At 36.3% G+C, this 25,325-nt stretch overlaps 2 protein-coding genes across 2 annotated transcripts in view; one reads left to right on the forward strand and one right to left on the reverse strand.

Annotated features, from left to right (window-relative positions):
* Positions 1-25,325, forward strand: part of LOC129939005 (calcyphosin-like protein) — a 115,430-nt gene that overhangs the window by 66,490 nt on the left and 23,615 nt on the right. The window lies entirely within an intron of this gene.
* Positions 17,466-18,523, reverse strand: LOC129941939 (uncharacterized). The gene is made up of 3 exons (XM_056050723.1): positions 18,401-18,523; positions 17,758-17,920; positions 17,466-17,668 (listed from the first exon to the last, which is right to left on the reverse strand). Exons 1-3 carry the CDS (start codon positions 18,521-18,523, stop codon positions 17,466-17,468), a joined length of 489 nt encoding a protein of 162 aa, XP_055906698.1.

Genomic DNA, 25,325 nt, shown 5'->3' on the forward strand with positions numbered 1-25,325 from the left:
GCAGGAATAGGAATGAATAACGCTGAAGAGTAGTCAACAATTTTTGCGGCGCCTAGCCATATTTTCATAAATCTAGAAATAAAATTTTATCTTAGATTATTTTTATGCGCTTGTCTTCCTTCAATTACTACAGCTGTGCCTAAATCAGCCTGAATAGTTTTTTGGTTATAAAGTTTGGATAATTTATTACCAATTCTTTTATTAGTTTTTACATATACCTTTTCACCTGGCCTGAAATCTTTAGGCGTGGTATTTTTATTGTGGAATTCAATGTCTTTGATCTGTTTAGTTTTTAATTTTGAGATAATTGCATTTGTCATTTTTTTAGAGATATCGTGAAAAATTTCTGAGGGCTTATAACCTGTTACCGAGTGAATTGAGTTGTTATATTTGAAGGTTGATAGTAGCATTAATTCAACAATATCTGTTGTACTATCCTTTGTACACCTAGCTATTTCAGCAAGAGTCGAATGGAATCTTTCTACCTGTCCATTGCTTTGACTGTGGAGTGCTGGTACAGAATGTGTAGAAATGTTAAATTCGTTTTTTAGCAATGCTTGCGTTGCAATTGATGTAAAAGCGCCTTCATTATCTATAACTATTATTTTCGTATTTCTAAACTGGGAAATTATTTCGATTAATGGGTTTTTTATGACGACAGAATTTCTGGATGGAATATGTTTTATAATGGCAAATTTAGAAAATTTGTCTATACATGTTATAAAATATTTTCGACCAGTATTGTAAATATCTAAATGCAAAATCTCTCCTACATACGTGGGAATTGGTGTTGCACCGATCGGATGTTGCGCTGGTCTACGGTTATATTTATTTTCTTTACAAATTTTACATTTAGAAGCGTATGTATTACATAGCTTCATAAGATTTGGAAAATAGTACTCTGAGATTATTTGTTTGAAGTTTTCTTTTGGTCCTCTATGTGCTCTGTTATGCTCGTTTATGATAAGTTCCTCTTGATCGTGTGTGTTAAACACATCTTGAACAAGTTTGTTTGCATATTTAATTTTTACTTTGGGGAAAGCAACCATGAGGTCATTTTGTATTTTACCTAAAGTTTCAATGTCACAATAGATTCCATTGACTAAATCCGTATGAAGAACATCACGCAATATTTCGATAAGTTCTCTGATGGAACTGAATGTTATTGTATGTCTAACCTGTTTTTGGAAAAGAATTTTAACTTTTTTGCTTTTCTGAGAACCTTGACTGATAAAGATTTGATTTTTGAAACAATTGATTGGATTTTCTACCGAAGGTATTACTTTTGTTAAAGATTCCTCGCTATGAACAGTTTCTCTAGAAGTAGAGTGCGTGTTAATATGTTGTCGAGATAACGCATCAGCTACCTTGTTTTCTTTACCAGGTTTATAATGAAAGGTTGGAGAATATTCTTCAATAAATGCTCTCCATCTCTTCAGTTTGGTGTTAGGATTTTTTTCAGAAATAGCAAATGTGAGTGGTTGGTGATCTGTATAAATATGAATATCGGGAGCACCATATAAGTAATTTCTCAAAGATTTCAATGCCCAAACTATTGCTAGCATTTCACGTTCATTTGTAGCGTAATTTTCTTCAGACTTGCTTAAAGTTCGAGATATCATTGTAATAGGTCTACCACCTTGAGAAAGAACGGCGCCTAATGCTTGCGATGAAGCATCGGTAGTTAAGTCCAAAGGCTTTTGAAAATCAGGATAGAATAGTAAAACATCTTCTGAGGCTAAAATGTTCTTTATTCTATTAAAGGCACATATAGCCTCAGTATTTAGATTAATTTTGATGTTCTTAGACTTATTCGTTCCTATATTTCCGTTTTCTCCTCTTAGGTATTTTGTTAAAGGTTTGGTTATTTGGGCATAATCTTTAACAAAGCGACGGTAATAACCAGAAAGACCAAGAAAAGATCTTAGTGCACGAAGTGTTTTTGGCACTTCGAAGTCTACAATGTCTTTGACTTTATTTGGGCAGGTTTTAATGCCGTCTCCAGAGACAAGAAATCCTAAAAATTCAAGCTCATGCTTAAAAAATTTACATTTTTCTGGAGATATTCGCATGTTAGCGTTTAAAAGTTTAGAAAAAATGTTCTTTATGTCTTCTAGATGATCTCTTTCTGTCTGCGAAAAAATGATTACATCATCTATATAAACATGACAACATTTGCCTATTTCATCTCGCAATATGTTGTCTATTGTTCGTTGAAAAATGCTGGGAGCATTTTTCAAGCCGAAAGGTAATCTGCAGAACTCGTATTTTCCATTATTTATGGAGAAAGCTGTTTTTTCCCGGTCCTTTTCTTCTAGGAGAATTTGATGGAAGCCGGATTTTAGATCTATTGTTGAATAGAATCTAGCTTGTCCTAAATTTGAGAGGATTACTGAAGTTTCTGGGATGGGATACCGATCTGGTATAGTGCGTTCATTTAACTTTCTATAGTCAAACACTAACCTAGATTTGGCAGTACCGTCTTCGTTAATGCCTTTTTTCCCTACAACCAATATGGGAGTGTTATACGGGGAATGTGAAGGCCGAATTATTCCATCACTTAACAATCTTTTAATTTCCTTATTTACAAAAGGAATTGCTGCCATATTGTATGGTCTTGGTTTGGAATATATTGGTTCTGAGTCTATTGTTTTAATGGTTGCTTTTATTTTTGTGTTAAAAGGTAATCTCTCATCCGGTTGGGCGAACACTTCTGATAATTCTTCGATTAATTCCTTAAATTCACTTTTGACGGTGTTAGGAATTGTTTTCATATCGATTTTTAAATTATTAACCTGTTCGCATTCCAAAAATTTGATTTCCATCTCCCCATTTTCGTAAACTAACAAAGAACGTTTTGTATCAATTTGCGCTTTTATCTGCGCGAGAAAATCATACCCTATAATCGCATCGAAGGTTTCTAATTGGGGAAGGATAAAAAACTCTGTTATTATACCACAAAATTGTATTTTATATTTGTGAGTTATTTTATTTTCACCGTGGAGGGACTTAACCTTAAAATGTTTACTATTTGGAATGACTTTTAATTGCGGAATTTGTTTGATATAGTTTTTGGCTGTACCAGTGTCTACTAGGATTCTCAATACAGTTTTGCCATTGAGTTTCTTTTCAACAAATGGTAAAGCCGACTTTAATCTAAAAAATGAATCTGATCTTCATATTCCTCATCGAGGTTTTCATAATCGTTTTCGTATTCGTCTAGAAAATTAGTTCTCTGGGCTTTCGATAGTGGTGCCCTGCCGGACTCGAGTGAGCGCTTCGATGCTCTGTTCTCAAAGGTTTGCGGCTGTTGCCTGGTAGTCTGTTTGCTGCTACCCTCTGGCACCGCTGCTGATCGATTTTGCGATTTTTTACTGCGTCGGTATATTGACGAGTTATCCACGCTCATGTGATCGTATGGATCTGATTGATGGTTTTGCTTCTGCTGGTTATCTGTCGAGGAAACTTGGGCTTGGGGGGCTTGGGGTTTTGCTTGAACAACACGTTTATAGTGAGGGTTACTTCTTGGGAAACCACTTGTACTAGCATATGATACATTTTTATCAAATGCTCTTGCAAATTCGTACCTGTGTTGATTAGCCTCAAGCTCCTGTGCCTTTGCTAATGCAGATGGCAGGTCTTCACAACCGGAAGAAAATAAAATATTGCAAATAGGCTTATTAAGGCCTGAAATAAATACTCGCAATGCATCTGCTCTGTATTTTGATGCTAATGAGTTAATAAGAACATTATTGCCTGAATATTCCATTGATATTTTATTGGTGATAGACGTGAGATGTTTTTCTATCTTGTCGTAATACTCAGAGATCGATAAATGTCCTTGACATAGAATGCTCATTTGGTTTTCGAGTACGTGTAGTGGGCGTTTGTCAGAATATGCATTATCAAGGCGAGCAATTATTGCATCGAAATTAAGAACAGTGTTGAATGACGATAAAATTAAATCGGCAGATCCAACAACTTTGTTCCTAATTATTGCAACGGCTTGATAATACCGCTCTGATCCATTATATGGATCGAATAGTGCTACTGCTGTCTTGGCCGCTTGACGCCACGAAATGTATCTCGCACGTTCACCATTAAAATCTGGTATGGATTTCACTACATCGAGTGATATTTGACATACTATTTCGGGTGTCGCGACAGAAATGGGTTGGTAGGGAACAACTGTTTGCGGTAATTGAATAGAATTCAATTTTTCCGAAAGCTCGAAAATTTTTTCGTTTAACCGATCATTATTATTTTTATTTTCTACCCCTAAATCCGCCATTCTTCTCACCATTGTTTCACAAGCTGCTTCGACAGCCACCCGCACGGCTGATGCTATTGTTTGCGCGATTTCAGACATTTTTTAATGACACTAATTCTAAGCACAGTCACAAAATTAGCAATAAATATTTATATGTACGTAATGTATATGGTAATAGATACTCGTAGATAATAATAACAAAAGTTGTATAAACATAAAAAAAAATTAATAGTTACACAATTAATAACTTCATCTGCATTTTTTTTTCTGTATCTGATGTGGGTTCTTCTCTGGTATCTGCGGCTTCTTCTCTGGGTTCTTCTATCGGTTCTTCTGTGGTCGATGTTCTTATGATTTATAATTTTAATTTGCTCTATTCTCTTTATACAAAGATTTTCAGAGCACACAATACTAATCGAATTTTTTTAAAGTTGGGCGCCAGTGAATAAAAGACCTTTATTCGTTGAGTTCTGATTTAAAACTGTCTTTATTTAATATATTTTTACTTAATTCTATTTTCGCTTGCAAAGCGCTTAAAACATTTTGCTTTTGCATTTGCAAGCTTTTCTTAAATTACGTTAAAATTAATAGAATATGACTCTTCGCGTGCAGGAAGTGGAAAATAAGTAAGGTGCGAGAACGTGGGAAAATAAGAGGTACAAGTAGAGATAACGAATGTGGGATACTAAGAGGTGCAAGTGGAGATATGGGAATGTGGGAAATATATTATTAACTTGTACACTTATCTTCACAACACTTTTATCTTAATCAAATTCTTTGAAGGACTTCACTTCCCAAAACACTTAAGTCAACTGAAATTTCGCCCTTGCATTTGGAATAACATCTAAACTTAATTTAATTCTGTAGTTCCTAGAATTTTATATTTGTAATAACCGCTTACCCTGCATAGTCTCCTTCGAAGTATGCAACGGGGCCACTGTTAGTCTGCTCAAAACCTTAACTTCCAAGTTTGAACTCAATCGACCCAATGGTTTAGGCTGTAGGAGCGTGGACAGACAGACAAAACAGACCGGACGGAATCGCGGGACCCGCTTTTTTCGATTTGAAATACTAAAAGTTGTTAAAAAATGACTTTCCACTCAAATATCTTTTTTAAAAATTTAAAATATTGGATTCATCTTATAGGAAATATTGTTTTCGACATTCAGTTAAATTTTTATAAAAATCCTAAAGTCAGTTTTTTTTTTATAAAAATTAAGGTCTGTAGGAAGTTATGATAACTGGTTCGCTCCGAGCCATTTTTTGTAATAAGTCATTGTATGACTTCATTCTGTGTAAAATTAAATTTATTGAAGTTGGTAGCATTATTGGTTCTTAAGAGATCAACAAATTTTATCCACTTTAATAAAAAAAAGCTTTTATAAAAAAAATATACTTAACGTTGTTTCCTTTCCTTTCCTGTTCATTTTATATATTTTTGTCTATAAGACAGCATTTATTTCAAGTCAATATCTCTGCTGAATCTTGAAATACGGATCAAACGTCCAGAAATGTCAGAATTTTAAATTTGACAAGTCAACAACTTCTAAGGGGCCGTTGAAAATTAATTTTCAAGAACACTTTCTCATATTTGTAGGTAAATAGAGCATCTACTATTCCAAAACATGTTCTCCACTTTTCCTTCTTAAACTTACGACTTTTTATACCATTTATATAGATTTCATATTTAAGGATATTCCATCTTGAATAAATTATAGAAAACTGGTCCAAGAACATTTTAAATCCAAACCAAATAAAGTTCAAATATGTAAAAGTACACTTAATTTCCTGTGGGTGGTTTAAATAAATTGAAAAAAATACTTTTCAAAAATAATGTCCTTAAAGAACTTACACTTAGAACCATACATGTACCTACGAATATGGATATAGGAATATTAATACACATCCCATAAGGACGATTCATAGATCAATTTCGAACTTCCAAAATCCATAAATCTAATTTTAACTTTTGCAAAACTCTCTTACCACACATAAGAAACGTTTCTCTTTTAGTAAAATAGTTTTATAGTTTAGTTGAGTTGAAGTTGGGCCGAGTTGAGTGAGAGACGCACTTGAAATTGCATAAAGCTACAACATTTTATATTCACACATATTCCTATATGTATGTATATAAAAAAAGGATGTTGTATAACAAACAGTTGTCTGTGTGTATTTCGCAAGGACAAATACACACAGCTGTGGTCAAAAATATTACACCACAGAACATCATGAATTTTATGAATCAAACGCCTTTAAGTCTGGCGACTGTGCCGTACAGGACATTCCATAACACCGACTTTGTTATAGGGCAAAATCTCATCCTTCAGTATCTTAGCATAAAAATGTCCTACATCGTTATATGAAAAACTTTCAAAAGGACAATTATAATTATGTGTTTTTTGGGTGAATGCAGAATTTGGAGGCAACACAAATGTTTCCATTATTTAAATTTACAATTTAACATTATTCCAATTCCACTTTAGTTGCATTTTTTTTAACCGCAACTGTAGGAACATGGATAAACCAGGAACATCCTTTTACCATAATAATAATAATAAAGAAGAATTTCCCCATTGTGCCAAAAGTAACCGGGTAATTTCGACACACAAGTGAAATGAAATGGGGAAAACTTTTTCATTGCTTCTAAAAGATAAAAAAGTTAAGAAAAATAGTTTACAATTTTCGAAGATTTTTCTTCTCATAAGTTTATACCTACATAAGTCTACCTATTTCGTATAGCGGTAGCCGAATGCTTGGGGTTTCAAAGAAGGAATGTGAACACTTGTTGGAAATTATATTTTATTTTAAAAAAGTGATGTATTGAAATATTCATTTACACTTTATGTCGACATTCGTAGTTCATTTCTACGTTTCGAAAATTTGTGTTTTGGTGCAAAGAGAATCAAAGAAAATCATTAAAGATTAAATAAAATTGAAAAAAAACTTAAATGTTCAACTGATGTCCCGTGAATAAGGTGAACTTTCAAGAGTTGGACTGCAATAAGGCAGTTAGTCTTATAAAACTTAAACAAATTGAAATAAAGCAAAATTGGGATACAAACATTTAAAGTTTTCGTATTATTCGATTCAAAAACAGTTTTTTAGGCACTTGTTGTTTTTGTAGATTTTCGCGTTATGTCAAAAATGTTGTCAATTGATATTTTTTTTAGTCAAAAACTAATTTTATCAACATTTTTCGAGAGTTTTTATTGCATACTTAAGGTGGTGCTACAGTCCTGTGTGAACTAGGGCCTGACCCAACAAACTTCTCCATCTAGCTCGGTCCCTAGCTAGATGTCTCCAGTTTCGCGCTCCAAGTTGGGTGAGGCCACTTTCCACTTGTGCGCGCCATCTGATCCGCGGTCTTCCTATACTGCGCCGTCCTGTGAGTGTGGATTAGAAGACTTTCCGGGCCATAGTATTGGTTTATATGCGCTCTACGTGACCCAGCCATTTCAGTCGTTGGACTTTAACACTTCTGGCTTAGTCTACGTCGTACACTTACGCGAAGAACTTTTCTCTCGAAACGACCTGAGGTGCTTTCATCCCCTTCTGTTTTTTTCTGTGTTCATAGCTGAGCTTAGTTAGAAAAAGCCCTTAGCTACCTCAAAGACACATAGGTCTGTGAATGTTGACGTTTTGACTGCGTCGGCGTCGCGTCGTCGGTTTTCTTGGTCCTTTCTCAATGACAGCATGTAATTTGTTTTGCCCTCAATAACTCTCATTAACCATTTTTACCGCTTCTGCCTCAATACTCCTAAAAGTCCATTTGACATCACGTTGTGTTCTTGCGATTATGTCAATGTCATCAGTAAGTGGGCAGACTTTTGAAAGATAGTTCACGTGGGAGCTCTGCACTTTTTTTTTAGGTACGATGTTAAAAAATTAACAATGCAGCGCATTGTCTTAAACCTTTTTTGACATCGAAAGGTTCTGTTAAGTTGTTTTCGACCTTTATGGAGCAGCGTGAATTTTCCATGGTAATCCTGCACAAGCGGACGAGTTTGGCAGGGATGCCAAAACTAGACATGGCTCTATACAGCTCGTCCATGTAGATGCTGCATATGCGGCTTTGAAATCGATCAAAAGATGGTGGGTGTCGATTTGGTGTTCTTGGGTTTTTTCCAGGATCTGCCGTAATGTGAATATTTGATTGACTGTGGACTTTCCTGGTCTAAAAGCACACTGATAAAGACCTATCGGGTTGTTGACGATGGGCTTTAGACGTTCATATATCACGGCAGAGAAGATTTTACAGGCGAAGTTAAGTAGACTGATTCGTCTATAGTTGGTGCAGTTCTTTTTTCAGGATCGGGCAAACAATACTGAGGTTCCATTCATCGGGCATGCTTTCTTCTGACCATATCTTACCGATAAGTTGGTGCATGCTTCTAACCAACTTATCTCCAGCTGCTTTAAAGAGCTCGGCATTCAAGCCATCCGCTCCAGCGGCCTTATTAGACTTCAGCTTAGATATGGCAATCTTTACTTCGTCTAAGTCGGGGAGACGGGATTGTTGGCTTTCGTCGTCTATGTTGAATGGATCGTCCTGCCTGACAGCGGTATTCAGTTCGTCGGCGCCGTTATACAGTCTGCAGAAGTGGTCCTTCCATATCCTCAGCATTGACTGCGGTTCCACTATGATGTTTCCACTTTCGTCTTTGCACCCTTCGGTTGTAGGTTTATGTAGTTGTGAATTTCGTTTCTGTTCATGCTCTCTCTTTTTCCTTCTGAGAAGTCGGCGTTCCTCTCGCCTCTTTTGCTCATAGAGCTCATGAGCAGCTCTCGTCCTTTTATACAACGCCGACATTGCTATTAAAACCAGGGTGTTGGTGGTTCCTTGAAACTCAGCACGTCAGAGGCGGATCCTCTGATTGCATCTTGGCAATGTTGACACTGGTTTTTGATACATTGTGTTGGCGGCAGAGAACTTCGAGGGAGGCTACTTGTAACTTGGTCGAAGGATGATTTGGCGAGCTCTATCGATTGCACCCGTTTGACGTTGTATCTTCTTCCAGCATCTCCCTATTTTGCCTTGGGTCTGGAAACCCGAAATTCTACCTTGGCTTCAAGGAGCCAAGGATGTGGTCCGAGTCGATTTAAGCTCCTCTTAAAATTCGGACATCCATAATGCTGGAAGCGTGTCTGGCGTCGATCGCAATATGATCAATCTGGTTGATGGTTGGATGTTGAGGTGTGAAAAACGCGTACTGGCAGCAAAATCGCCCCGCAGCAAAATCTATGAGCCTGAATCAATTGTCGGAAGTGTTGTCGTGCAGGCTGTTTTTCCCGTTTATTCCACCAAAGATGTCTCCCTTCCTAGTTCTGCATTAAAATCGCCCAGGACAGTTTAAATATCGCAGCTAGCACACTGCTCATATGCTTTGTTCAAGAGCTCGAAGAACATATCTTTGGTGTTGTCATTCTTTCTTCTGTGGGGGCGTGCGCGAATATCAGACTAATGTTACCGAATTTAGCCTTGATGCGTAGAGTCATGAGGCGCTCATTGATGCATCTATAGCTCAAGACTTCTTGCCTAAGTCTGGCTCCAATGACAAAGCCGTATCCAATCAGGTGTTGTAAGTTTTCTCGGTATCAGTCACCTTAGTAAATATCGGAGTTTTTCATCCTCCTCCCATCGCGTTTCCTGTATAGCAGTGATGCCTGCCTTATAGCAGTCAAGGGCCTCCGCTAATTCTTCGGCTGCACGTGGTCTATGAAATGACCTAATATTTCACGTTCATATCTGAAGTTTTGAAACTTTGAAAAAAAAAAAATAAGATTCTGCAAATAGAAGTTTAAAGTGTTTCACAAAATTTGCAAAGTGAAAAGAATTTTCAATTTTTGAAATTGAAAAGTAAAAGTATTTCACCATTTTAAAATACAATTTTGCAATTTATTCCTATTTTGAAAATTTGCAAAGTAAATCTTAGAAAGTGTTTGTTAACATCAATTGGGCGCAACACTACGTCGTCGTCAGTTCCTACGCTCGATTCCAATGACACTCCCTACGTAAGTTCGATTGATAAAGCCAATTTGCTTGCAGCACAGTTTGCTGTTACTTCGATGCTGCCAATGAGTTACATGACTCCGTTCGTACACACTCGTTCAGTTACTAGAGTTTTAAAAATCCTTACAAGCACAAATCCGCTGGTCCGGATAGTATCCCCGCTATTGTTCTGAAGAGGTGTTCTTCAACGCTGACAAAACCACTGCGTAAGCTTTCCCATCCATCCTATTCTACAATTCTGTTTCCTCGTAGATGGAAAACTGAATTTGACCAGCCTGTCCCTAAAAAAGGCGAATTCACCTCACCATCTAACTATCGCCCAATTACACTAACGTCCCTTCTTCCAAGGTCTTGGATATGCTGATTAATTTCCAGCTTAAGAAAGGTCTTGAAAAACGGAAGCTTCTTAATGACCGGCAGTATGGCTTTCGTTGCAATAGATCCACTGGTGATCTCATGGTTTATCTCACCGAACAGTGGAACAAATCCTTACGTCGTTTTGGAGGAAGTAAGATTATTGCACTTGATATTTCAAGGGCATCTGATAGAGTTTGGAATCAAGCTCTCTTATGAATCCATTCTTCGTTGGGTTAGAAACTACCTTTCAGACCGTTCAATTCAAGTAGTATTGGACGGGTTCAAATCTGATATCCACAAAATAAACGCTGGTGTGCCCCAGGGCTCCGTTTTGTCTCCGACACTTTTTCTTTATTTTTATAAATGATCTTTTGTCTGAAAGTTCTAACTCACTTAATTGTTTCGCAGATGACAGTACCCTCAACTTTTCATATTCGTTTTTAGATTCTCATCTGGACTACCAACGGCAGCGTATGATAAGCTCATTAAATTCAGATCTTGACAGCATTGTCCAATGGGGAAGATGCAAGAAGTTTTTTAGCCCTACTGATCTGGCTATAATGTATAAAGCCTATATTCGTCTGAAACTCGAGTACAATTCCCATGTCTGGGCAGTTGCTCCTATAACCTACTCTAGTCTCCTAGACAGAATTCAAAAGAGAGCTCTAAAAATGAAAAATACTTTTCGTTAAATAAAAACTCACTTTTGTCGAAAAATCATTTCCGATTTTGATCGAAGTTAATTCTTAACTTCACTACTCTTCTTCTTTTTTTCAAAATAAACATTTTTTGCTGAAATAAACTGTCAAAATCCATTCAAAATTTCGCTACGATGTCGATAGCTTCAAACACCTCTACAAAATTAGACATTTTTGAAATGGAGATGAATCAGCGCATCAGACCTAAAATTCAAAGTTCAAGTTTTTTTTAGTAAATTCATCAAATTAAAAAAAATAAAGCCTATGAAACGTTAAAGTACAAAGTTGCGAAGTAAAAAGTATTGAAAAAAAAAATTATTTCGCTATCCAACTAGCCTTTAATACAGAAAACCCTTTAAGAAATTAAATGCCCGTGTTTGAAAAGTACCTTTATAGCTTTCATAAAGAAAGTCTTATGTCTTCATATAAATAAGACTTTTAATGAGTAATTTAAAAAAATAAAAAATTTGTATGATTGATGTTTCCATTTAAAATAATGACATATTTTAATAATAAAAAGAAAATTACATTAAAAAAGTTAATTTTCTTTTTTCATTATTAAAAATATCCTTATTATAATATCCTTAAAACTGATATGAATTTGTGTGTACCTTGTACCTCATATGATATATGTTTCACTGTCACTCAAGTGTTGAGATACATACGTACTCACGTAAATGCGTTATGTTCAAGTTCATTTATATATTAAAACATGTGCATAAAAGGATCTGAAATTAATTTTTTTTATTATCCAACAGGTTCGTGACATAAAGCAATTTTAGTTTGTACAAAAGAGGTTAATTATACTTTAAAGGAATTTATAATTACAAAATCAGAGGAAAAGTGTGTAGGGGCTCAGTGAAAGATACAATCCAATTTTCAAGGTTGAACCTGAGCTAAATTATATTTTTGATCAAATTTAATGCAAGTTTTGTAAAAAGAAGCAATTTGGATTATTTTTATAACAAGGGATTGGCTTTGTAGATTTGTCAATTCCTTACTTACTTAAGGGGGCTGACCTGGGCCTTAACCAACATGCGTCTCTAAGCAGCTCGGTCCCTAGCTAGCTTTCTCCAGTTTCGCACGTTGTTGTTGGTTGAGTCGCGGTCTTCCTCTACTGCGCCATTCCTCGGGATTGCATTCGAAGACCTTCCGGGCTAGAGCGATGAACGTTGAGCTGTAACGCCCGTTCAGTTCGTCGTTGTATATTCTTCTCCACTCTCCATCTATGCAGAGAGGACCAATAATCACCCGATGAATTTATCTCTTGAAGAATATTAAGGAGCTGTGTACATCGCCTTGTCTAAAATCTTTATTGACATCAAATGCATCGGTTAGATCTCTCTGGGATGGGCCGGGCAAAAAGAGGATAAAAAACTGCGATATTTTCTATGGTGACTGGTACCACGAAAAGAACAACATACGCATCAAGGCAAAATTCGGCAACATTAGCCTGATATGTGTTCACGCCCCCACAGAAGAGAAAGACGACAACACCAAAGATATGTTCTTCGAGCTCCTAGACAAAACATATGAGCAGTGCCCTAGCTACGATATTAAAATAGTCCTGGTCGATTTTAATGCCAAACTAGGAAGGGAAGATATCTCTGGTGGAATAATCGGGAAGAACAGCCTGCACGACAACACTTCCGACAATGGATTCAGGCTCATAGATTTTGCTGCGGGGCGAAACGTCATGGTAGCCAGTACGCGTTTTCCACACCTCAACATCCACAAAGGAACTTGGAGTTCTCCAGATCAATCTACAGTCAATCAGATTGACCATATTGCGATCGACGCCAGACACAGTTCCAGCATCATGGATGTCCGAACTTTCCGAGGAGCTAACATCGCCTCGGACCACTACCTCGTTGTAGCCAAGGTAGCACTTCGGATTTCCAGACCCAAGGTAAAACAGGGAGTTGCTAGGAGAAGGTACAACGTTGAACGGCTACAATCGCAAGAGATCGCCAATTCTTTTCCGACCGAGTTACAAGTAACCTCTCTCGAAGTACTTTGCCGCCAACACAAATCGAAATCCAGTGGCAACATTGCCAAGATGTAATCAGAGAAGCCGCCTCTGACGTGCTGGGTTTCGAGCAGCCACCAACAAGGGAAACCTGGTTTGATAAGGAATGTCGGCAGGCAAATGCAGCCAAACAACAGACACGCAAAGCGGCGCTGCATAAAAGGATGAGAGCTGAAGTTCGAAAGTTTTATGAACAGGTGAAACGAAATTCACAAGTACATAAACCTAGAAGTGAAGACTGCTAAAACGAAAGTGGAAACATCATAGTGTAACCGCAGTCAATGCTGGGGATATAAAAGGATCACTTTTGCAGCCTGTATGATTGCGACGACGAACTGAATTCCATTGTCAGGCAGGATGATCCGTTCAACATAGACGACGAAAGCCAACAATCCTCTCCTCCCGACTTAGAGGAAGTCAAGATTGCTTTATCTAAGCTGAAGTCTAATAGATCCGCTGGAGGGGATGGCTTGAATGCTGAACTTTTTAAAGGAGCTGGAGATAATTTGGTTAGCAGTATACACCAACTTATCTGTAAGATATGGTCGAAAGAAAGCAAGCCCGACGAGTGGAACCTCAGAATTTTTTGCCAGATCCTGAAACAAGGAGGTCCACCAACTATAGTGAATCAGTCTACTTAAAATCGCCTATAAAATCTTCTCTGCCGTAATATGTGAACGTGTAAAGCCCATCGTCAACAACCTGATAGGTTCTTATCAGTGTGGTTTTAGAAAAGGAAAGTCCACAGTTGACCAAATATTCACATTACGGCAGATCCTGGAAAAACCCAAGAACACCAAATCGACACCCACCATCTTTTCATCGATTTCAAGGCCGCATATACAGGGACGAGCTGTATAGTTTTGGCTTCCCTTCCAAACTCGTCCGTTTGCGTACGATGACCATTATGAATTCTGCTGCTCCATAAAAATTGGAAACAACTTTACAGAACCTTTCGATGTCAAAAATGGTTTTAGACAAGGTGATGCGATGTCATTAGATTTTTTTAACATCGAACTGAATAGTGCACAGCTCACACGTCAACAATAGAGGCACTATCTTTCAAAAGTCTGTCCTGAGAAAAGTTCTTCTTGTGATCTACGGTCCCGTATGCATCGAAGGGGATTATAGGATAAGATGGAACGACGAGCTGTACGGGCTGTATCGGATTAGTATGACAGGGATGTTAAAATTTTACATACCTTTGTAAAGCTTTTGCCTATGGATGATGTCATACGCGGCTTTAAAATAGATAAAGCTCCTGGGTTTTTCAAGATCTGCGGTAGTGTGATTTGGTCCATAGTGGACTTTCCTGGTCTGAAGCCGCACTGATAAGGACCTATCAGGTTCTTGACGAAAAGCTTCAGACGTTCATATAATGCGGCAGAGACAATCTTATATGCAATGTTCAGGAAATTGATGCCTCTGTAGTTAGTGCAATCAGAGGGTCTTGAGTTTTGGGAAAACAAGCTGAGATTCCACTCATCGGGCATGTTATCTTTCTTTGCTCCCTACCAAGTCGTCGACTGTTGCTTTGAATAACTCCAGCAGCTTTGTTGGACTTGCGCTTAGATATAGCTATCTCCACTTTGTCGAGGTCGAATAGGGGGACTTGTTGAACTGCTTCACCTAGATTGAGTGGTTCTATCTCCCTTGCAGCGAAATTCGATTCGTCATTGCCGTAATATACTTTATAGAAGTGGTTTTTTCATATTCCTATAATTGACTACTGTTCTACTACGATATTCTCCTGATCGTCTTTACAGGCTTCGGTTCGTGCCTGGTACTTTTGGGAGGTTTTTTGTACCTTTTGTTAAAATTTACGAACCTTGTTCCTGTCCTGACATCTCGAAAATTTCGGACATCCTGTATACTGGAGAAGTGTCGTGCGTCAATTGCAATGTGGTCAATCTAGTTGACAGTTAATTGATCAGAAGATGTTCAGTTCATGTCCCCTTGTGGATATTAAGATTCTGCAAAGACAATTTTGTGTCTTGTCCAAGAGCTCGAAGAACATGTCTTTGTTGTCTTTATCTTTCTCCTCCGTTGGGGCATGCACCCAGTCTTATATTGGTAAATTTAGCCTTGATCCGGATTGTCGTGATGCGCTCAACGCACTTCTTGGATTGTATGGTTATATGGATATTGCTAACAGCAGTTTAGGGCTTCGGTTAACTGTTCGGCTTCAGGTGGTCTATTAAGGGATCTAACATTCCACGTTCATGTCCGTAGTTTGTTGTCCTTATTTTTTTTTGCTTGGTTTGTCATCCGCAAATCCTTTCGTGTCCGAGGCTTGTTGGTGCTTCACAACTAGGATATTTTTACGTGGTCTGGAAGTTACCCCGATGGCAAAACCCCCAACCTTAAAGGTTGTCAATTCTTAAACTTTATTTAAAAAACGTTATTGTAAAACGTAAAAATTCGATATTATAACAATTAATTAATAAGAACCTAATTAATTTTCTTCTAAACTTGACACTTATACTATATTTTTTGTGCTTATCATGTTCCTACCAAGCCGCATAGACTGCCCACTCACTGCCTTTAATGAAATGTAACTAATTACTTAAAAAGTGTATGTTCCTCCCAAAAAAATGTTGATGGTCAATAAATAACATTTGTCCAAGGACATCCTTTTCCCATTCAACAGTTCTTCTATTATTTTGTTTTCTATTTGTTTTGTATCAACACGTGCGTTTCGGTCGTCGACGCAGTGTTAAAAAAATTAAGCTTTTAAGTTAAATTTTTCAAAACAAAAGCCACTCCTTTCTGTGTGTAAGTATATCTATAAGTATCCTTGAGAAATCTGTCACTCACTCGTGCATGCATGTGACAAGCAGATATTCCAAAAGGAGACATTATACTCTTTATAATTACTTTATACGTGGCAAACCACAATTGTATAAACATTCGCACGTTTCATGTCCAGGACAAACAAATCTCTATTCTACATTATCCTTGTCCGAACCACAAACAATTTCTTAAGAGATGGTTTACCTACATACATCATCTTTTTCTTTAATAAATTATTATTTTTATGAACTAAAATAAAAACAAAACAACAATCCAGAAGTTTCAAAATAAGAAAAAAGGTTGTTGTTTCTTTGTCAATTTCCTTGAAAAATTTTCAAATCCAATACAAAACATTATGTTCTTCTTAATTTGGCCAATATGTGTACAAACAAAAATATAAACGTACGTATTTAGAATTGAAAAATTCATCTAAAAGTTTTATGCGACAAATTGAATACAGGATAAAATAAAATAAATTATTATAATACGTATAATTATCCTTGAATTCTTTGAATCCCCACCAGCACCCTCCTTAGTAATAATCTCCACTGCACAGTCGTTTGTTGTGGATCATACTTAGTCATAGACATGCGACTTTCATTTCTTATCGTTCCCTAGTGATGCCCAAAAGGGGTGACCAGGTTACTATGATAAATCTAGTTGAAAGTTTTGAAATACAATTATCTTAATTTTGGCCTTATTGAGGGTTATGCAAAGTTATATGACGGAAATGTTACTTTTTGTAACATTTGACTTTCAAATTGTAAAAAAAAGTCATGTAATCTTCCATAACAAAGGCTATGAAACTTCGTCAATTAAATATTCGTACTTATAACCAACATTTTAAATTGTTTCGTGTCCTTAACTGGGTTAGGAAATAAAAATATGTATGAATAACGGTTTTTCATGCATAACTCAGGCCGATTTTATTTTCTTGCTAGATTTCTAAAGTAACCATCAACTACATACATTCAAAAGTGGGCCGCGTCAAAGCTTTCTTAGCTTTTTTCTGGGTTGAGGTCGATGGACTGGAATCCAAAGTTATTTTCGTGCTTTTTGGAGTACCAGTGATGGAAGCTGGTCGACCCTTCTTTTTGTTAAATGTTTTGCCAACTCTGCAGAAATGCTCGGCTACTGCCATCTTGAAGTCGAATAAAGGCATGTACACGTCACTTTTCTTACGCCATAAATCCATGCATTTACTACGCAAGGGTCCAAGAAATTTGAGAACATTTTTTGGGATCGGATTCCGATCCGGTAAAGCCCAATCATCGAATCAAGGAGATCAAAACCTCCCATTCTGCAGTATCAAACAAAAGTTGATACCATGTTTACAACTTTGTTGTCGTACCACGATACAAAGGATACTTTTTCACCATCGATATCTGCCACTCTTTCGATCATATATCCGCCACCCTTCTTTCGCATTTTCTTTTCTGTGGGAGCAACAATCTGTTCAATCTTACCGTTCGTAATAGAAGCAGTCCCGTTTTGGTCAAATGTTCCTGAAGCTTTGGATTATTGGTACAATGGTAGTCAATTGTGAAACAACATTTCCACTCAACACCAACGTCAGGAGCATCTTTTGAATATGTATTACTTTTATCTCCATCAAAAAGATCTAAGTCATAGCCTAACCCAGACACCCCACTTAGGACCAGATTCTTATAACCCCATTTTTCAGGTTTCTTTGGGTTGTACAACTTCAGTTCATGCCGGCATTTTGTAGGAATTGTTTGCTCGTCAACAGCAAGGAATTCTTCCTTTGGAATAAGAAGAAGCCGATCTCTTATTTTACTAAGAAGAGACCTTACTTTAAAAAGTTTATCATGTCCGGGCCAATAAACTTATGGTTGTCGAAAAAGTGGAGATATCGCTTTATGTCTTGTTGAATGTAATTTCACCAAGGACATAAACACGCAAATACCAACAAATGTCTCCGTTTTTTGTACTGTTATATTTGCCGGTTTGTTTATATTGCTTTGTAAAGCTTTTCGGTTAGATTCATCGACTATCGTTTGAATCAAATTTTCGGTAAAAAAAAAACGAGAACAACTCAGCTTTAGTCTCAAACTGCGACATGGTATCTGGAAGTATCTGTTTTCTAAAAAGGGGAAATCTTCTTCTTTGTACGTACCAAGATTTGTATCACTCCAAATTATGTTCTGCTGTTTCTTCTGTTGCATTTTTTTTTGTTGGCACGAAACTAGCTAAAAGCTCTTCATCTTCAGAGTTGAAATCACTTGTTTCAGAAACCACCTCTTCTTATTCCGTGGATCCATTCGTATATCCTGTTCACTTTCTGAGCCATCGTCAGGAATTGAGTAGAATCTCCTTGTTGGGAAAACGGAGCTCGATGATGCCATTATGGAGTCACCTATTTGACAAAACCATAATAACGGATCGGTCAACATTTTTTAAATTAAAAAAACAAGTTTTGGGTTGTTCAAATAATTTTCTCATTAAGTCAGCGATGAGATGTTTTTAGATCATAGTTTTGAGTTCTCAAATACGTAACGGTTTCATACGAATCATTCAATTTTCTGGCGACTTACACTGATAACTTGAAGTTTTGTATGCGAATTTTATTTTTCTGAGTATATAACGTTATGTCAAAAACATTCTGTAAAGAATTAAATAATTTTGAAGTCAGTAACTTCATTATTCTGGAGATGTTCGAGTCGCAAATGAGGTTTTACGAATTTTGTGTAAATTTTTATTCTATATTTAAAAAAACTACAAAGTGATACAAATTTTTAATTTTAAGAATACAATTAATAAGCTGTAAACATCTGTAATTGATGTCAAAATGTTCGAATCGGAAATCAATTATTACCAACTTTTAGTAGTATTTTTTTCAAAGTTTTTGGATTTTGTGAACAAAACTGTCTTTTTTAATTTTTCTAAAAATTTTACAATTACAATTAATTTGGAAGTAATCTTTCTATATGTATTCAAATTTTAACTGATATGCAAACAGTTAGTTGATGTTTTCCAGATTAATACAAAATTGGTATCACGTTACAATGTAACGGGTTATAAATTTTTCGCTTTCAAAGTTTTAGGCCTGGAAATTCACATCTGTCAAACGAAACTGTTAAACTAATTTTTTTCAGTTGAAAGTCTGACATTTAGGCAAATAGATCGCTTAACTATTGAAAAACGCGTAATAATTGTTAAAACCTTCTACACAATTGGTGATTCTGCCACAACTACAAATCGTGCTTTAAGAGGAAATTATAGTTTACATAATCGTCCAAATATTCAAGCCATTGGCAAAATTGTGAAGAAATTTGAAGAGTCTGGATTGGTTATGGATATTGTAAGGCCTGTGCATCACCGTTTCGCGTACCACTGAAAATATCGCTGCTCTAAGTGAAACTGTTGCCGAAGACCAGAATGTTTCATGATTTTTTTCGAGATTTTTAGTCGAAACCAATTTTTACCAATTTTAGTAACAATACTTGAAAATTTGTATTTCTTCTATAAATAAAGACATATTATTTTTTTCTAATAAAACTTATCACAGAATAAAATCATTTTGAAGTCAATACCTTCATTTATTCAGGAGGTATCTAGAATCGAATATACATTTTTATCAATTTAGCGTATTATTTTTGTAATTATAATGAAAAATATGCTGGATGTCGAAAAGAATATTTTCTATGAGTTGAAATTAGTTTGAAGCCAATATCTTAAATTTTTGAAAAGATATTTGAGTCAAAATTAATTGTTACCATCTTTTAGTAATGTTTTCTTTAGGTTTTTATTTTTTGTAAAAAAAACTGTCAACTTGATTTTTCTCAACAGTATTCCAGATTTTGAAAACGTTATACTTTGTTGCATAAAATTACTTTAGAGATAAATTTATTTTTAGTTCAAAAAATATTCGAGGTGACAGTTATTTTTTTCTTTTTAATTTAATCGAATCTGTTAATTGATTTTGTTTTTCAAAATTGTATTAATTTTTTTTTATCACGTCACATATATAATATAAAGTACAATTGAGTCGCTAGCATTATAGGGATTAGATGGGTTAACCAAATTTCCACTTTCTTTTTTTAAATTGGTATTTAAAAAAAAAAACACCCTCTCAATTTTTTAGCGAGCCCTTTCTGCAGTTTTCTGTATTATTATTCGTGTAACAAAATAAAAAAAATAAATTTGAAGTCGATATCTCTTCTGGTTCTTGAGATATGGATGAAGGAAAAATCTTCTCGAAGTACGTAAACACGTACACACAGACATCTTTCTAAAAATCATTTATTTACATTCTACGGATCTTGAAACGTCGTGAAAATGTTTTTAAAAACATATATTTAGGGATTTTGTTGAACATTATTAATAAACAAAGAAGCTTGGTATTTCATGTTTGAAATTACAATGTACTAATAAAAGGATTAATGCTGTTTTTAAACACAGGTATACCTGAACACTAAATATTCCCTAATTTGTGAAATTTTTGTATAAGTAAAATAAAGGTTTCTATTTCAGGTATGTAAATACACTTGCCGATAATATCATATATTGAAGATAATTTTTGAACAAATGGGTACCAACCATTACACGTATCTCTCTAGCTGGTAAAAAAAACCTTTAACAAAAGTATATTCTTTAAGCCTTGACAGTTTAACTTTTCAACATTGAAACGCTAAAAACAATACGTATATAAAATTAACTTTTTTCTAAAATCTACCTACATCGCCACAAAACAACCAACGCTCACGATACCGATCTCAATTCATATTCTAAAAGATGTTTTCGAGTGATGTCAAACAGTAGTAGCTTTTCACTTATGAGATTGGGCACTTTTTTTGAGATTGCTCATGGACAGTTTTGCTCGTGAACATTTAAATCGTGACCATAGTGGCAAAACAATTGAGTGTAAACGATTATAGGCTTGAAAAAAGATTCAAACATTTTCGTATTAATCTCGGGGCGCAATATAGTTATTTAAAGAAATAATATCTTACTATCATTAATCATTGTTTCTAAAAACTTTCATAGTGGTTTTAAAATTCTATGGCTTTAGGACCAACTTCAACACATTCAAAGAAACACTGCGTTAATCTAAAGGGTTTCTTTAAAAAAAACATTTTAATATCAACTGCTTTTCAGTTACTTACTTACTTACTTTCTTAAGTCCTCAGGCCTGTTAAGCCCATTGGGAACCCCTTAAGGGGCATAGGGCCTCTACTATGCCTACGTGCCATCGCGTACGGTTTCCGGAAATGTGTTTCATCTCCCTCCAACTCTTGCCTAGTGACACTGTTTCCGCCTCGACTTTCCTGCGCCATTTGCTTCTCAGTCGTCCAGCTCTTCTTCCTTCTTGTTCGAGCGGATTCCACTGCATTGCAGTCGTTACAGTTTCAAAGCGTATGTGCAATTCTTTGCCACTTACGTCTTCGTATTATAGATTTTATATGTTCCTGACCTGTCCTTCTATGAAGGACCTCATTTGATATACAGTTTGGACAAAAAATCCTTGTTTTGTTACGAAAACATCTATTCACAAAGGTTTGCAGCTTTCTTGTTATGTCTGAAGTAATCTTCCAAGTGCTACCCAATAAAGAAGTATAGATTCGACATTTGTGCGAAACAGTCGTAGCTTTGTTCTTAAGCTGTTAAGATCTCCTTTTTTTGTAAGCTTGACGATAATTACCGTCTTTTACTCATGGGGGAAGCTTTCGGTGGTCCAGGCTTCTGTTATGAGCGGATGAATCAGTTCGCTGATGACGTTGGCGCTGCTTGTAAAAAATCAACCAGAATATCATCAAATATTACCGCTTTGTTGTTCTTAATTGCGGCGACGATATTATCTCAACTGGGAGGTGCGCTTCAAAAGGTATCGGCTGCACATTGTTTGTAAACACTCGGTTTAAAACCGAGGAAAAGTGTTCTTTCCACCTTCTGACTTTCGCATCCACCGAACTTATCACAGCACCGTCTTCTTCTTTCACAAGGCGTTGCTTTGAGGTGTGTGTACCGGTCAGCTCTTTGATTATTCTGTAAACGGTCCTGCTGTCGCACTTGTCTGTAGCAACTTCTGCTTCTTGCGCCAATGCGTTGATGTAGTTACGCTTGCACACACTGCGGGGAATCTCTCTCTTTTTCATGCGATACGAGGACTCCAGCTCGTTTCTTTCTTCCTCTTTTGCAGCAGTTATTCGAGCCCTTAACTGTTTGCGTTCGTTGATCCTTGCCCAAGATTCATATGAAAGCCATGTGTTTTTCCTTCCTGCTGCTTTTCAGTTACTAAAACAAACTCTAAACATGTTTTCGTTTTCTCATTTGTTAAAGCAGTCAAAAATTGTCAAAAATTGATAAGTTCCTTTTTAACTTCTCATTTTGTAATCCGTACGATTTATCTAGTTACATATTTTGACATTTACTTTTAGAATATGTAACTCTTTTCTTACTCCTTATCTCAGGATATTAACCGATTACAATAACTAACTATCGGAATTTAATAATATGCGTTGTATTTGTTTTTGAAAACCACACGTCTAAAAAAACAACTGGTTTCCGGTGACTAAAATAAACTCGTAAAATATTTAAGCAGTTACTGAAATTTCCGACGTTATAGAAAAGTAGGCATATTAATTGAAAATAACTCTTCTGAAAGGCATAAGTCAAAAATGGATTTCAATTACTTTTTTAAGAAATTTAATACGTTGAGAATATCTTCTTTTTTTTTTAAATTCACAAGCACTCAAGGGGTTATTAGTACCCTTTATATGTTTATATTTAAACACAGTGCGAGCGTAAGAAAAATAGAGAAGGATTTAAAAGGAGATACAGGTGCACATTGGTCTTAAAGTTCTGAACATCAAAGTGGGATGGAAAAACAGAGTTGGCCAAAGCATTCCACATTCTCGATGTGTGATTTAAGAAAGAATCTCAGTACTTGACAGTACGCCCGAAATTGAGCTCAAGGGTAAACTGATGAGCATTCCTAGAAATGCGAGTATTACGGCTGAATTGTTTAAGGGGTGGAATGCAACTGGCTAATTCAACAGAACATTGTTTGTAAAAATATCTATAAAACAACGAAAGGCATGAAACGTTGCGACGGTGTTCTAGCGATGTAAATGTGTCCATTATAGTTCTGTCGCCTATCATTTTTAAAGCCCTTTTTTGAATTCTATCCAAGACATTTAAACTTGTTTTGGGGGCACCTGCCCAGATATATTATATTCAAGCTTTTGACGGATAAAAGCTTTGTAGATTATAGCCAGATCAGAAGGGGTGAAAAATTTCTTGCATCTTCCGAGAAATCCTAAGCACCTGGCAGCATTTTTGGCGATATCGAATATGTGGTCATTTCATAAGAGGTGGTCTGTAATACACATACCGAGTACTGATAGTTGATTAGTTTCCTGGATGCAAGTGCCGCTTATAGATAGCGGCATCGGGGGTGGGTTACGCTTTAACGACAGGAGACAACATTGAGTTTTCGAAGCATTAAATTCTACACGGTTTTTGATTCCCCATTGGACATTGCTGTCAAGATCAGAATTTAATGAGCTTATCATACGCTGCCGTTTAAATTCCACATCCGAAGGACAAGGATGTGAATCTAGAAACGAATATGAAAAGCTGAGGGTACTGTCATCGGCGAAACAGTTTAATGGATTAGAAGTGACAGACAAAAGATCGTTTATGAATATAAGGAAGAGAGTCGGAGACAAAACCGAGCCCTGGGGTACACCAGCATTTATTTTATGAATTTCAGACTTGAAACCATCCAATACAACTTGTATTGAACGGTTAGAAAGGTAATTTCTAATCCAACAAAGAAGAGATTCATCAATACCAAAAGCACGCATTTTCGATAAGAGAGCTTGGTACCAAACTCTATCAAATGCTTTTGAAATATGAAGTGATATAATCTTACTTTCTCCAAAACGATGTAAAGATTTGTTCCACTGTTCGGTGAGATGAACCATGAGATCACCAGTGGACCTATTGCTACGAAAACCATACTGCGTTTACATGACCTTGGAAAGAAGGGACGTGAGTGCTATTGGACGATAGATAGAGGGAGAAGAGAATACGCCTTTTTTAGGGACAGGCTGGACAAATGCTATTTTCCATCCGCTCGGAAAGAGACCTGTAGAGTAGGAAAGATGGAAAAGCTTGCGCAGTGGTTTTGCCAGCGATGAAGAACACCTCTTCAGAACAATTGGGGAGATACTATCCAGGCCAGCGGATTTGTGTACGTCAAGGTCCTTCAGAACTCTTTCGACTGCACGAGTGCGAAAGAAGATTCGTCCCATAGAATCACTTACGCTCTCAAGAACAGGAGGACTCATGCCACTATCCGATAGCGTCGCATTAACAGCAAAATGTTCTGAAAGCCAATTGGCTTTATCAATCGAGCTTACATAGGGAGTGTCATTTTGGACGAGCGTGACTTAGTGTTTCGTACGTTTTTTACAAATGACCAGAAATTTGTACTACCTTTGGGACATTGTAGTATTTTTTGCCTTAATTCCTAATCATGCAAAAATTTGGTTCGTCGAATATGACCATTACAGGTCTTTCTAGCTTGTTTAAACTTATTCCGGTTTTCCTCAGTCGGGTTGGCTTTATAACAACGGAAACTTACATCTCTTGACCTAATAACCTCTTTACAGCTCGAATCAAACCATGAGTTCTCTTTGGGTTTGATAGATTTCACTCTATTCGGGATAAAATTTCTCATTCCACAAAGAATTAAATTTGTTACCATTTCTGCGCTGAAATCCACGTCACTATCGAGGAAGCATAGTGAGCAGTTAAAGTTTCTGAAGAATTCATTGAGACCGTCCCAGTTCGTTTCTCATATTGCCAAACGGTTCTCATAGGAGTTTTTTCTTTAACTGTTTTTTTTCGACATGGGAATATATCCATATATCTCAGGAACCAGCTAAGACATGTACTTTGAGTAAATTTTGTTGTACAGATAATAAACACCAACTTGTAGTGAGTGTTTTTTTAAACTACTAAAGAGTGATTTTTTTGAGGTTAGGATTTTCATGCATTAGTATTTGACAGATAACGCGGGATTTCAGACATGGTGTCAAAGAGAAAGATGCTCAGTATGCTTTGACATTTCATCATGAATAGACTTACTAACGAGCAACGCTTGCAAATCATTGAATTTTATTACCAAAATCAGTGTTC

This window comes from Eupeodes corollae, chromosome 1 (assembly GCF_945859685.1).
Source record: "Eupeodes corollae chromosome 1, idEupCoro1.1, whole genome shotgun sequence".
NCBI classification, from domain to species: Eukaryota; Metazoa; Arthropoda; class Insecta; order Diptera; family Syrphidae; genus Eupeodes; species Eupeodes corollae.

Bases quoted from the DNA above. Each gene is read 5' to 3' on its own strand.
- LOC129941939 (XM_056050723.1), bottom strand. From the start codon at position 18,523: ATGGCATCATCGAGCTCCGTTTTCCCAACAAGGAGATTCTACTCAATT. The intron at 17,921-18,400 runs GTGATTTCAACT...CTTATTCCAAAG, and splicing joins AGAGGTGGTTTCTGAAACAA to GAAGAATTCCTTGCTGTTGA. The intron at 17,669-17,757 runs GTAATACATATT...AATAATCCAAAG, and splicing joins TCTTTTTGATGGAGATAAAA to CTTCAGGAACATTTGACCAA.